Genomic DNA, 14,619 nt, shown 5'->3' with positions numbered 1-14,619 from the left:
ATGTAGCTCTGGCTCTGACAGATATCAGATAAACTGAATGCCAGACAGCACTTCAGAAAGAGCCTGAATTTAAAAGTGATTAAGTGCTGTATATTTGAGTAGTATTGATATTTCTCTTGTCTTCCCTCCCAGAACAGTTGCTTCAACTTTGCTTAAAAGAAAAAGGTAAATTTAATGCCAGCGGAAGCCCCAAACTGTTCCAGCACTCCTCAAGTTCTCAAAATCCAGATTCTCATATGCTCCTCTTACCCAAAATAAAATGAATTAAATGTCAGTCTGTACATTTTTATATTTCACATTTTAAATGATTAGTAATGCCTATGAATCATTTAGTAATGTGGACGTTACAGTGCTTAGCCACAAACCTACATGACTCATCCAGAGGACCAGATTTTGGTCTTTAGGCAGACTCCTAGAAAAAGTGGCCTCCTGACTTGGAAGTTGTATGTGTTACTCATACATTTAACAGAAAAAGACTGGTATCTAGTCACATACCCATGACTGGTTCCTTTTTCTCATTTTCCAGTTTCTTTGGCAATGGATAAAAAATTCTATCATTTTCTGCAATAATTGCTCTTTGAATTTCTTCAATTTCTGATGTTCTGGAAAATGGAACCTCTCTTAGGTTTTCTTCTTCTGCATCTCTTTCTTCACCACTTTTGTCTTCGTCATCTTCAAAATCATCTTCGTAGTCCTTTAAAAGTAACAGAACTTTCAGTACTCAGTAAACATGGTCTATAGATGTATTTTTCAAGATCTTTCATAGAAATTACAAAATGATGTCAAAATAAAAATCTCATCCAGATGGCTGTAAATCCTGACTGAAAACTAAAATAACTGATAGAACGAAAATGGCTTTTCTTGATTGTGCAGTAAGTTTAATCAAGAGAAGACAATCCCACAGTGTTGGACTACAGTGCCCAAAATAGTCTTTTTTTTAACATCTCAAGTAGATACTATATGCTTAGATGAATTTTGTGTTCTTTAAAGAAATAAAGTAGCATTGTTCAGTGGCATAAATGCTTCAGGGATATATGAAGTTGTTTATTTGGCAGTTTTAATTCAAGCTGCCCTTTAATGGCAGACTCACATTTTTACTAAACTACCACATTCCCTATCTATGCCTAACAGTTGCACTTTAATGAATCCTCTTACTAAGACAATACATGTCATACTAAAATGATCACCTAATATAAATGATGGGAATGAGTCTTAAATGTGCTTATTCTCTTCACTGAATGGTAAAGGGCTACTAGAGTGAACAGCTCAACAGTGGAAATCATCACTCCTAACACGAGTGGATGAATTCTAACATCACTGAACCAAGCTGGTTCTAGTTCAGCTCACATCCAACACAGTCTTGTATCTTAATAAGTTTAAAGTAGACAAAAAAGAACTAAAACAGGGAGTTCAATTAAACAAATTAGCGAAATAAATGCTGTGTGTCAATACCTGTTCTCTACAATATTTTTGCAATGATAAACAAACAGGCTTTTTTTATTTTTTACCTGAAATTATTAGCTCTGATTATTGAAACAATTCAGCATTTTTCACAGAAAGTCGTCTAAATAACAGAAGTCCAGAAAGGCAGAGAAAACATTTTGTGAAGGCTTCAACTCAAAAGCAAAAGTTGGTTCCCAACCCCTGGTGAAAACAAGCTAAATATATAGCAGAGAGTTTCCACTTAACATTTTAATTACTCACTATCAACTCTTATCCAAATTAAGGTCACTGTCACAAGAGAAAAACCCTAAAAACCATGCAACATCCTGTTTATTTCTGTGAACAAAGTTATTCTCTATTTTGATACTTAAGAATTACTTCAGACAGACAACTGCATGCTTTTACTTACTTCAAAATCATCTTCATAATTTGGTGAAAAGTCATCAAGTCCTGTATCTGGATTAGAGATCTGTGTATCTTTCATTTCCTAAATGAGAAAAATAAATAAAACCATTAAATAATCTTACAAAAAAAACTTCTCATCTGCTAAATCTTAACATAAAATAAACTAACAGTCATTTTTCTCAGATGTTTCTACATTTTCAAGCAAACATACAGCATATAGTTTTAAAGATAAATAGATGTGTATCATCATGTGATAATTACTGAATTAAACTAATAGTACAGGAAGAAAAACAGACCTCAGCCTTATCTTGGGAAGAGCAACTGTTTTTCTACCACTATTTTGACTGGAAAAGACATATAAACCACTGTGTTGCCTACAATTTCATTGATGGTGTAACAACAAAGTAAGACTGCTCTACCCTTTTGAGAACTAGTCAAAATTAGCCCTATATCTAAGTTATACTGGGGAACTCAATTTGTTAAAATAGTGCAAATGTTGAAACCAGGAAATTTGGGGGAAATAAATGGCATTATTTTAACCAATTAATTAATTAGTTAAATTAATTAAGTTAATAAGAAATTTATTTGAAGTTATTGCAGGGATACCATAAATGTTATTCCATTTAAATAAAACAGGATTCAGTGTTAACATAATTATTTACATATAAAAATTATCTTATTCTCCTGTTGTATCCATGTCTCTGCTTTCCTGGTTTCAACATTTGCACTATTTTCTTAAAAGACTGAATCCCCCAACATAACTTAGGTTGTGAGAAATTTCTCTAATTTGTCCTACCTGCAATGTTTCAGATACTCAGCAGTAACTAATTCATATAGTATAATTCATAGAATTTTTTTTAAATACTTATTCCATTTAGTCAGACACCTTTAGTAACAGACTTAAAAAGGTGAGTCTTTATTAGCTATAAATATTGACACACAATATTTGTAGTGTCAGTGCAAAGCAGGATTGGGAAGTCATGCTGGAATACCTGGAAGGCTGTGGCATTTGGAGCAACAAATATACCAAAAAAAAAATCAACAGCATAAAATGCAAACCCCTGGAATTAGATTTAATTCTCCCCATTGAGCCAGGTCTTAAGGAGGGATTTCACCCTCCTAGGTTGCCTCCTATTGCCAATTAAGACAGAGAAGATAATGGAAAAGGAGATCAGATATAAAAGCACTGAAATGCTTGTTTCTCTCCACAAACCACAAATGAAATTTGGGTCTTCACCACAGACAATTCACACTTAAAGATAAGCTGAATCAAACAGTTGAAAATGTGACAAAAGTTTTTAAAATATTATGGTAGTTAGGCTGTATCTGCACAGACTGTTCCAAATGAACTCAAGTCTATACAGTTTGCACTTCAGACTTACTGTGAATTTGGTTCTGTCTGCACCTGTGTATTTAAAAATATTAAAATAATTTAAATAATTTCAAAATATAAAAATAATTTCCTCTTCCTTAGTTTTACCTCTTGTCTTGTGTCTGTCTCCTCTTCTTCAATGAGTTTTGCTTTATCTTTTACAGTCCTATTTAAAGAAGAGAACAACAATTTTATTGATTAACTCATAAGAAAGCAGTTCGGTTTCAGTTTTGTTTCTGGGGATTTTGTTTGTTTAAAAAAATAAAAAATAAAAAAGGTTTTTTTCCTGAAAAGGAAAAAGCAGTTGGAAATTTCCAATTAATTAAAATAATTAAAACAATTCTACAAGTATTTTTATAGATCTCTATGATATAAAAGGATAATTAACCAGCAAAGAATTGTAGAAATCTTGTTCAAAGATAACACCTATAACTGCATCAAAAGGAAAGAAAAAATAATGAGGACAAGAATTAATAAACTCATACATTTATTACTTGTATTACTTTCTGCAGCAAAGCAAAGATCAAGATCAGATTGGTGCAATATGCTCAAAAGTGATACATCAAAGACTGACTTCTAACTTGTTCTTTCCTTCAGGGGTCTTATTTATATAAATACAATAGGGTCAGAGGGTAGGTGCAAATCAACAACAAGCTTTGCTCCCTGAGATTCTCTTTGATTATTTTTCACTAGAGAGTATCAGATTTCAAGAAGAGAATATTTTTACTTCTTAAATAAGTATTCCTGTATACTGCTGTTGGGATTAATAAACATAGGAAAAGGCGACGATAAAAATTGAAATTTGGCTGGATCCTGCTCTATCAAATTAAGAATGATTCAACATTAACAGTGCTTGAAGGTGACCCAGGGTTTCAGTACATCCCAGTAACCATACTGCCTTCCCTGCCATTCAGGAACGGTAAACACTTCTTTCCCAGCTATGCACAAACAATGACTCAGCTACAACCCCAGCAGCAACAGCTTCAAAATATTCTCTGAGTATTCAGCACTGCTGACACAGCTGAGTGCTACAGCCAGGTAGCATCTGAAATGTTTCATTTTTTCCTTTTGTACAGGAGTACACTTCCACAAATTCACTTTAAGCAAAGTGGTTTGTCCCATGCTTAACATTAGCAATACTCAGCCAACAGTGCAGTGACTTCATTGTCATTGTCCCCAGAAGCAAACAACCCAGCAAGCTCAACCAGGGTTTAAGAGTGTTGAATTGCAACCAACAACATACCAGAGAATTAGACTTCAGAAAGTTGTATAAGAATTTCACAAGGCTCAAGAACTAAGGAATTCAGAGAACTAGACTATACAGAAAACCTCTCTAAGATTTATATTTGCTAGTAATAAAACTTAGAAATATAATCCCGAAATTTAACTGATTCTACTGAGGATATTGGGACCTTTCCCTTTCATATTCAACTGCAAACTTGTTATATATTTTATATATATATATGTAAATATATATATTTAATGGTTTAGATACCATCTAGGACAGGAACTAAGTACAGATATTCAAATTCAACTAAGCAACATGAGAGAATCTTTTGTAGCTCATCATGAACCTTATGTGTGTCTGTATGACTGCACAGGGAATTTCCAGGTGGTAAAATAAAGCATTTCTGTCTCCCAGACTAAGTGTCCAGACTAACATGTCTGTAGTTTACAAGGACTGCAAAATATCTCTTGCTACCTTAAAAGATGATGGCTCCCTTCTTCTTGAATCCTCTCCTCCTTTTTATATTCAGTGTCCTGTAAAAGAAGTCACAATATTCATGAGTCAGAAATTATGGGAAGGAATATGCATATAAAACTGCATTAGCAGTACTATTATCCAATAATAAGAAAGGTTACTAATGAATTGCTCTGATTACAGACTATTTTTTATTTCAGTGATTGCTTGTAAGATGTTCTGAGAAACTGGCAGGGGCTAAGAGCTGACCTGGGAAGGCTGTGCCAGCCTGTTCCAGAGAAAGAGATTTTAACATTATGTACCACAACAATTCACATAAACTGGGACAGAGTGAGTCTCAGGCACTTTTAATTTCCCAGTAGAGGAACTTGACTCTTAAATTCTGTATTATGACTATTTGCCTAAATTTGGAAATGTATTCAACAGATTGTTAGGATAAAGGTGTTTGTCTCAGAAAACAAAGCAACTCTGAGACAGAAGCACCAGTGTGTGTGTTCTCCACCTGAGTAAACTTCCAGAGAAGTCAAACATTGAGCCCCTGATAGACTTCAGCTGTCTGTTGCAGAAAGCCAGTTCCAGGAATCACTCATGGAGGGCTCCTACACTGAAGATGACTAGTATTTTCACTAGAAAATATATTTCACAAATTTTATTTCAGAAACTTGTACATCTTCACTTTTTAGGCAGCAGAAGAAACTACCCTAGACCATCTTAACTATTCTATGTTCCATAAAATTCATTGGATTTCAAGAGTTACAAATTACTACATATTCATTCTCTCAGTCTTGTAGAATGAATACTTATAGCATAAAAATCAGTAAAGAATGATGAATTTTTGATTAAGTCTCTAGCATAAAATATCATGCTTCATATTAGAAACACAAAAGGTATTCTATGGCTTCAGAAGTAGAGGCAAACCCCACAAATATAAGGGATCTATATTCATGTGCCTATTTATAAGCTGGATAGCTGTGTTCCTTTCATAGATAACATAAAAGTAGTTTCCATTAAAATCATACTTTTTCTGTAAAGGCAGCCAATAAACTTTAATAGACCTCAAGCCTTATGCCAACTACACTTCAAAGTGTTTGCAAAAATTTCAAAAGTCATAGAAATAAAGAATCTTATGAATAAAAGACATTTCTAATGTACAGGCAATTTTTTTTGTTTAAATTTTACAGAAGGAATCAATTCTGAAATTAGCATACTTAACTGCAGATGTAGTGTTTTCATCTACCACTTTAGCCTCAAATTTCAGAAAAAGTTGACTTAAAATCCTAGTATTTTTATTATCCCCTACTGATAACGTATCGATTATTAAATAAGTGATATGGTAATCCTGTAACAAAACCTACCCATAGATCATGTTTCTCTCTTTCATTTTCTCTACTTTTTACTCTCTCATTGGCTTCTGCTGCTGGCCCTGCTATGTCTCCATGGGAAGATTTTTCTTTAGATCTCCTTGATTTATGTTTTTCTTCCTCTTCCTTTCCATAATGTTTATGCCTTTTCTCTTTAGAATGCCTCTCTTTTTCTGGCCCAACAGAATGTTCTTTCTTTTCTCTGTGTCTTCTTTCTCTCTCTTTATCCAACTCTTGATGTTTCTCTAACTTGTGTAGAAATTCACCTTCTTCACCTTTGTAGGCTAAAAGTTTGTCAATTTTCTTTCTTATATCATTATCCTGCAAAGAGGAAAATAATTAATTAAAGGGTTAAAAAGTTCTCCAGGACTGTTTCCTCTTCACAAATCTATAAATTTTTAATCTTTAAAAGGATTGAATTTTAAGTACTTAATCTTTCTGTCACATAGATCTTCCAGCCTTTTTTTTTTTTTTAATTTCCTATGATAACAAGTTTCAAATTAAGATTGCACTTGACATTCTGATACTTCTTCTGGGACGCTGCATACTTTGCTACAGAAAATTCTTTGGATTAGATATTCTTCAAAAAAAAAATTATTCTTGTTTATTAGGTGGTCTAAAGTAGGATGTGCACTCATCAATTACCCTTGTAATAAAGGCATAAATAGCAGATGGAAAGTTTTCATGTAGCTGTACAACTATGAAGCATTGCTTGCTAGGAAAATTTTATTTCATGTTTAATTTACAAAAAAAGCATGAAATATGGCCTTAAAATAGGGTAGCTGAGATATATTTTGTTTGTGTTTTGAACACTTGTCAGCACCTTACAATCTCTGCATCCCTTGGATTTCCTGGGAGCTGTAGTCTGATCCAGTTTCTTCATTATTCTTATCTTACTCATTTATGGGAACACTTCATTAATTTCCCTTCCTTTACCTTATATGCTTTATGTCTTCTTTCTCGCTCTTCAGTTCTTGCTTTCTCCTCCTCTAGAAAACAGATGTATAAATTAGGGAACCAATTTTATAATACTCAAACTCCGTACATAACTAACTCTAACCCGTAAAAAACAGTATTTCAGCGACACATTTTCTCTAACATACGAGCTTTCTAAAAAGAAATTCTGTTGAAATTCTCTCTTCAAAGCTGGTTACTCCTTCTTCTCTCCTAATGAAACCCTCCAGTCTGGTGTAATGGTAGGAGTAATGACATATACTACTGATTTCAGCAACCACCCTGCAAGTGAATGGATCACTCAGTAGAGAAGGTCTAGGCAGGAAGGTACTTGTTCTCTTAAAGTCAACTGACCAACAAAACCAGTGACATCCATCCTCTCTTCAGAGAAAGGGAAGCAAGCGTTCATTTTTTTAAAAGCGTCAAAATAAAACAAGGTTACCACAACATTCCATGAGGCTGCACATGCCAGTAGGTACTCACACCTGCCTGTTTCACACTCTCTGTGCAGATGGGGTATGGTTTCAGAGTATTCCTATCTAAATATCAATTATTTCCAAGTACAATGGCAAGCTGAAGTTACTTACCCAAATGATGCCTGATTTCTCTTTTTCTGTGATGTTCTTTATCTCTTCCTTCAAATGATTTCAGAATCTGTTGTGTATCTATTTGCTTTATCTCATGTGTCTTGTGCTTTTTATCTTGTTCTCTATCAGTCTCCCTGCTTTTATGTTTTAGTACACTGTGTCTCTCCTCCAAAAGTGACTCTTGAAGCTTATCTTTGTGTCTCTCTTGGTCTCCTCTCTGGTGTTCTTTTTCCCTTTCTCTCTCTTTCCTTTTATCCCTGTCCCTTTCACTAGATTTAAACCTCTCTCTCTCTCTTGTTCTTTCCTTGCTCTTCCCTCTGTGTTCATTCCTACTAGGGTGTATGTCATGAAGAGTCCTAGCTCTCTGCAGTGTCTTTTCTCTGTGCATTTGGTCTTCATGTTGACTATCTGCTTGTGATGCCTGAAATAAAATAAAAAATCTATCATTATAATTCAGCAATCTATTTTGATAAGAGTATGTTCATGTGAAAAAAAAAATTGGTGGGTTACTAAACATGTATTTAATTTCTCAAACCATATTAAAATGCTGATATATTTCTAGGCTTACTATGTAATTATGTCTGTGCTTACTGTAAAAAGAATTAATGAATGGAATAATAAAATACATAACAGAAAACAGCTTTTAAAAAATACAACACAAACTTAATATGAATATCAATGGTGTAACTGACTGCATGCCTATTTGACCAGGGGATGATGTAATTCATCAGTTTAAAACCACATGACAAACAAGATAGATGATGATAATAAATACAATAGATAATACACATGTAGGAAAGTGAGTAAGTATATATAAGGCAGAGCTGTCACTTGGATTTGGGTGGCCAGCAAATCAGACCCCATTGACTGCTGTGTGATTACTGTAACAATACATTATTTCCATTTACCTAATTTAGAAATTTGCAAACTAATTTTATGTGGCTCATGTAGCTAGAAGGAGCTGAGTAGTAGCCAGAAGGAGCTGACACTTTAAAACTCTGAACCATTTGTATTCAATGATGCAGATTTGAAGAGTCTGGTTAAAGTGTAAAAGTGTCAAAGAGCTACTACAGATCCCACAAGGCAGAGTGGCTTGTAGAACAAACATCAATAAATTCTAGTGCTATAAGACAACATCAATACTAGCTGAAAAAAAAATTAAGCTACCTTTAGATGTTTCCTAAGTTCTTCTGCCTTCCAAGTATCTTCTTTGGTTCTTCTCTAGAACAGAAAATGCAGAAAAGACTGAGTAACCAATTTGCAGACAGAAGCAAATGATTTAACAATTAATCATGTTTCTAAGGAAAGGATCAAGGTACATATGGCATGTATCACTGAAAGAAGCATGCAAACAGTAATTTGGTTTAGCCCTAACATCTATTTACAGTAAACCTCACCTGCCTGGACCTGGAAGAAGCCTGAAACTCAGACTATCTGTATAAGTTGACTGCACATGAAATATTTGTATGTAGCATTGAAGGTAAAAAGCAAAAAGATAATGAGACTAATCAAAATACACATAATGATTATTTCACTAGAGTGCTCCCTAGTTAAATAGGTTATATTTCTTCTATCCTCATTTGCAGAGTTCCTGCCCTTGGCTGCTTGACTGCTGCTAAAAAGGCTAAATAGAAGTCATATTGTTTGAGTTCACTTAAGGAAAGGAGGAAATTTAGCCTATTGAATATTTTAACTAGTTTGTTGGAGAATGATGTCTACATCCAAAGTGACATGATCAGGCTACCCTTATTCTCAAATTTAAACTTGGCAAAAGCTACTGAAGAATGAACCAAATAATCACTGATAAAGGTTGTGATGATGAGCTGCACTGGTGGAAGAAAATAAACATATGGTGCCTGTTATTTTTCTTAACTCATTATATAGAAGCAGTATTTTAACTGTATTTTTTTAAAATTATTCTACATTTTAAAAATCTTGTCCTTTCAAACTTAGATTTTATAGAAAATTGTAGTGGACTGGTAAACTTCATCTAAAGTCAATAAGAAGTCTCAGGAAGGCATCATTAGTAACAAAAAGAAAGTGCCCTTTAAATTTCATTTTCTTCTGATACTTTAAAAAGGCAAAAAACAAAGAATGCAAATATTTACTACTGCAGAAAGTCAGATGAGAAAGTAAAAACAAAGATGAAAATTCTCTTAAGTCAAGCTTTAACAAAGCCTAAGAAATTCAACAGAGCTTGTGTGAATGTAACCTGGAAGGAAGGATATGGATGGGAAGAGAGTAGAATGCTGTGTTATAGTCTCAAACAGTAACCTACTTAAAATCCCTAACAAAGATGATCATGGTTTTGGGGTTTTGGTTTTAGACAATATTTAGGTATCAGCAAACAAGGAAAGAATGCTAATGATGTTAATAGCATGAAACCTGCATAACCAACAGGCAATATCAGATAAGGAAGCTTCAGATTTATTTCAAAGCTGAGGCAAAGACCACACAACAAACATTCATAGGTGATTCTGTGGCACCAAATAATATATATCTGCCAGTTTTTTGGTGTCTGCAGTTTTCACCTCCCCACCACAACCAGAACCTGTTGCTCTTGGGTATGATGATCTTCCACTTAAATCTCTGCTTTTGCAGGAGTATAATAAACAAACCGGGAAAAATGGAGATATTTTATAAAGGTCTTAATAACACTGAGACCACCGTCTCTCTTTAAGTAAATGTCCACACAAAAATGTTTAAAAAAAACTTTCAAAGGATTTATTGAACTTTCTCACCTGTCTGCTAATTTAGAAGTACTTATATACTCATTTTAATCCAGATGAAGATTAGTTACTTAAATGACACTGGGGTTTATCTTAAATTCATCCACCTGAGAGCATTCAGCTCACATGAAATGCCAGATTTACTGAACTCAAAAAGTGCTATGAAAATTTTTACCATTTAAGAATCTGTCCCTTAATCTAAAGAAACAGCAGCCAGTGGAACAAGAAACCTTGCTGCTTTAGACAAACTCTGAAAGAGATCAACAGCAGTTTCTCCACCCACACCTAGAAAGGTAAGAGGTTTAAAGAACACACTGTTAAGTTTTTAACTAATTCAAGAACTCAGTTAAATATGATTCTAAAGAAAATGCAACAGAACAGTAAGACAAAATTCTACCGTTTTTAAGACAGAGAAAAGCACTTTATTTTTTATGTATAAACATTTATCTTTCTTCTTTCCAATAGGAGTTGCCAATTTGAGAGCCCTGGAATAGCTGAGAGCACAAGTGACACAAGAGAAGAAGCAAAAGGAGAGTTCCTCACACAGCCTGGCTGCTTCTGGCACAGCCTCTGCTCCTTTGGCACTCACAGAAACACACTGAAAAACGTCAGATCCAAGTTTAATCTTTCCGTCACAACCCACTAGCTCACTGATTTGGCATTTCTGCTTTTCCCAGTGAAAATGTCACATACTCATTGATGTTAGCAGGAGCATGTGGTTTTGTTTACTTTATTCCGGAGCTCTGCGAACTTTCAATAACTCAACACCTCAATACAAAAGTTCTGTGTGTTCCTGAAGACCCAAATCCCGACAATTACCAGTCGCAGGATCATTAATTGTTAAACACACTTTTATCCAGAATACGAAACAATGGGTATTTCCTTAACCACCCATCCTCCTGTGCAGGACGTGCTGCTGGTACAGCCTCACCCCTGCCGGAGGGATAAGGATGATCAGGATTTCCTCGCTACGGCTGTCGCGGGGGAGATTCACCGCCGTGCCGACAAAACGAGGCGACCCGAGCGGCCCCAGCAGAGCCGCGGGGGTTCTCGGGGGCAGCAGGGGAGACCCGGCGCCGTGCCCTGCCCCGGCCCCGCTCGCCCGGCCGCCGCCCCTCACCTTGTCGCCCTCCATGGAGCGGCAGGCTGACACCAGCAGGCCTCCTCCGCCCGCCGGCTCCGCGCTGCGGCGGGACCGCCCCGGCAACCAGGCCGAGCAGCCGCTGCCCGAGCGATGGATGCGCCGCCCGGGCCGCGGGAGGGGATGGCCGCGGGAGGGGATGGCCGCGGGAGGGGATGGCCGCGGGAAGGCTTTCCGCCTCAGCGTATCCCTGGGGACAGGGACGAGGGGATCCTGGGGGGCGTTAGGAACAGCACTGCCAGCAGCTCTGGGAGGTGATCCTGCCTTTCTCCTCAGCCCTGCTGAGGCACATCTGGAGCGCTGTGTCCAGCTCTGGGCTCCTCAGCACCACAGTGACATGGAGCTCCTGCAGCAAGTCCAGCAGAAGCTACAAAGAGGATTAAGGGACAGGAGCATCCCTCTTACGAGAAACGGCTGAGGGAGCTGGGCCTGTTCAGCCTCGAGAAGAGACAAGTGACATGAGCCTTATATCTCCTTAAAGTGTATAAATATGTATGGGAGGGTGCCAAGAGGATGGACCAAGCTCTTCCTGATGGTGCCAAGCAGTAGCACAAGAGGGAACGGACAGAAACTGATGCACAGGGATTTGCACCTGAACATGAGGAAGAATTTCTCTACTGTGCAGGTGACCATGCACTGGAACAGGTTGCCCAGAGAGGCTGTGAAGTCTCCCTTACTGGAGATACTCCAGAACCATCCTGTGCTATGAGCTCTGGGATGACTCTGCTTGAGCAGAGAGGTTGGGCAGATGCCCCTCTGGTCATATTCTAACTTCAATAACTGTAGTACATCAATGGCTTCTTCACTGAAACGAGGTGAGTTGGTGAATTGTGATGATAAGAGCAGGTGAGGCACACTGCTCCCTCCCACTGGCCCATTCTGTGATGCTGAGTTGGTGCCCAGCTGGGTTTCTGCAGGAGAAGGCTCACACCCTGTGGTTGGGGATGGGACATCCTCACAGCCCTCAGGCATTGTTGTCTTCCTCTGCAGCACCGACCTATTCTAGCTTAAGTGTATCATGAAACCATCCCTCATCGTGGCTGACTCACTTTTAATAAACTTGTGCACAATTACTGCAGGGCAAAAAAACTGTAAAAGAGTGCTATGCTTAATCTGCCACTTACCCAGATGCTGCATAGAGGCAGATATGAAGAACACTTGTATAAATAAATTAAAATGCTAATAATATTCCCCCAGTGACAAGTACCAGAGCTGATTTCTGCAACAACGTGCAAGTGGCAGCTCACCAAACACACCTGGAATGAGCTCGATTGTTGCCTGCAGGAAAGGTGTGTGTGCCATTTCACAGCAAATATTTACAACCCATTAACACGTGCAGTTTAAAAGACCTAATGAAAATTCCTCGGGGTTCTTTTAACTTTGTTCTGTATTTTCAGAGTGCAACTGCTACTGCTAATATTGACGGTTGTAGAAAACTGATTACTGGTGGGGGGGGAAGCAAAGGAAGAGGCATTTTTGCATTTGAGAAACATTCTTGCCATAGTTCAGTGGGAGTTTGTGGCTGACTTCTAACAGATAAAATTTAACCCCTTATACTTGCCCTTAAATAGTCAGTTGACAAGTACATACAAACCCATGGTACCTTGCCTCGTATTCATATTTCCAGAATAAATTTTAAAAAAGCTGTAAAAGTTTCCACTGTCTAAGCTGTGGAATATTTTCCTTTATCACACAGCAGAAAAGTAAATCAAGCATGCAAATATGAAGAAAAAAACCCTACCTTGATACTTTATTAAAAAAAATGAACACAAACTAGATAAAACACCACCCCCCCCCCAAAAAAAAAAAGCTCTAACAAACCATTAAATGTAAGTATGACTTTTGAGGGCTAAATTACATCCACTAAATATAAACATCTATGGATACTAAAATATTTATAAGCTTTCTTATTAATTATTTATTTATCCAGTTTGGGCAGAACAGTAATAATCTGTAAGCACCTGGGTTGGGGCATCCCCCAAAATGAACACAGGCTGGGGGATGAACAGATGGAGAGCAGCCCTGCCCAGAAGGACTTGGGGGTGCTGTGGGTGAGAGGCTGGACATGAGGCAGCCATGAGCACTCACAGCCCAGAAACCACCCTGTCCCGGGCTCACCCAAAGCCCTGTGGGCAGCAGGTGAAAGAATGTGATTCTGTCCCTCTGCTCTCTGTCCTCTGGTGAGACCCACCTGGAGTGCTGCACCCAGCTCTGGGGTGCCCAGCACAGGAAGGAGATCACAGTGTGGGAAAGAGTCCAGAGGAGGCCACCAAGATGATCAGAGGGATGGAGCAGCTCTCCATTCAAGGAAAGGCTGAGAAGCTGGGATTGTTCAGCCTGGAGAAGGGAAGGTTTGGGGTGACCTGACTGCATCTTTCCAGTGCCTGAGAGGAGCCTGCAAGAAAGACAGAGAGCAACTTTTTGCAAGAGTATGTAGTGACAGGAAAATGACAATGCATTCAAACTAAGAGAGTAGGTTCAGATTAGATTTTGGGAAAATATTCTTCACTGTGAGGAACTGGCCCAGGTTGCCCAGAGAAGCCGTGGCTGGACCATGCCTGGCAATGCTCAAGGCCAGACTGGATGGAGCTCTGAGTAACCTGGACTAGTGGAAGGTGTCCCTGCCCATGGCAAGAGAGTTAGAACTAGATGATCTTAAAGCTCCCTTCCAAACCAAACTTTGCTATGATTCTATGATTTTATATTTTCTTCCCTGAACAAATAAATATGGACATAAAAACCATCTTTGATTAACTCAAAGAGCTCTTTAGCCATAGTGGTGACTGTTGCAAACACATGGAACTAAGCATCTGCTTAGGAAGGGATCCCTACTGAAATGCTGTCCTTTTATAGAGACTGAAAGACAAAACAGCATTTTACCTGGATTTTATTTTTAACAACAATATAGCAAACATATAACAAAAT

The 14,619-nt window shown here is 37.6% G+C and overlaps 1 protein-coding gene across 2 annotated transcripts in view; it reads right to left on the bottom strand.

Moving 5' to 3' along the window:
* The window catches only part of DYNC2I1 (dynein 2 intermediate chain 1), a 29,356-nt gene extending 15,335 nt beyond the window's left edge, over positions 1-14,021 (bottom strand). Inside the window, exons 1-9 of one of the 2 annotated variants that reach the window (XM_085050290.1) lie at positions 13,886-14,021; positions 8,992-9,045; positions 7,825-8,245; positions 7,220-7,272; positions 6,278-6,604; positions 4,923-4,981; positions 3,329-3,386; positions 1,853-1,930; positions 496-694 (exon numbers count right to left, since the gene is read on the bottom strand). In XM_085050290.1, the coding sequence (XP_084906416.1) occupies positions 496-694; positions 1,853-1,930; positions 3,329-3,386; positions 4,923-4,981; positions 6,278-6,604; positions 7,220-7,272; positions 7,825-8,212 (1,162 nt within the window). In that variant the 5' untranslated portion in view covers positions 8,213-8,245; positions 8,992-9,045; positions 13,886-14,021. Of the gene's footprint in view, positions 1-495; positions 695-1,852; positions 1,931-3,328; positions 3,387-4,922; positions 4,982-6,277; positions 6,605-7,219; positions 7,273-7,824; positions 8,246-8,991; positions 9,046-11,673; positions 11,793-13,885 lie in introns of those variants that run through there. The other variant, XM_085050289.1, reaches the window with a different exon arrangement.
* Positions 14,022-14,619: the final 598 nt, after the last annotated feature.

Source organism: Lichenostomus cassidix, chromosome 2 (assembly GCF_008360975.1).
Source record: "Lichenostomus cassidix isolate B80296 chromosome 2, HeHo_3.0, whole genome shotgun sequence".
In the NCBI taxonomy this organism is placed as follows: Eukaryota; Metazoa; Chordata; class Aves; order Passeriformes; family Meliphagidae; genus Lichenostomus; species Lichenostomus cassidix.
The sequence above is the reverse complement of the archived record's forward strand: the minus strand, read 5'-3'. Positions and strand labels throughout refer to the sequence as shown.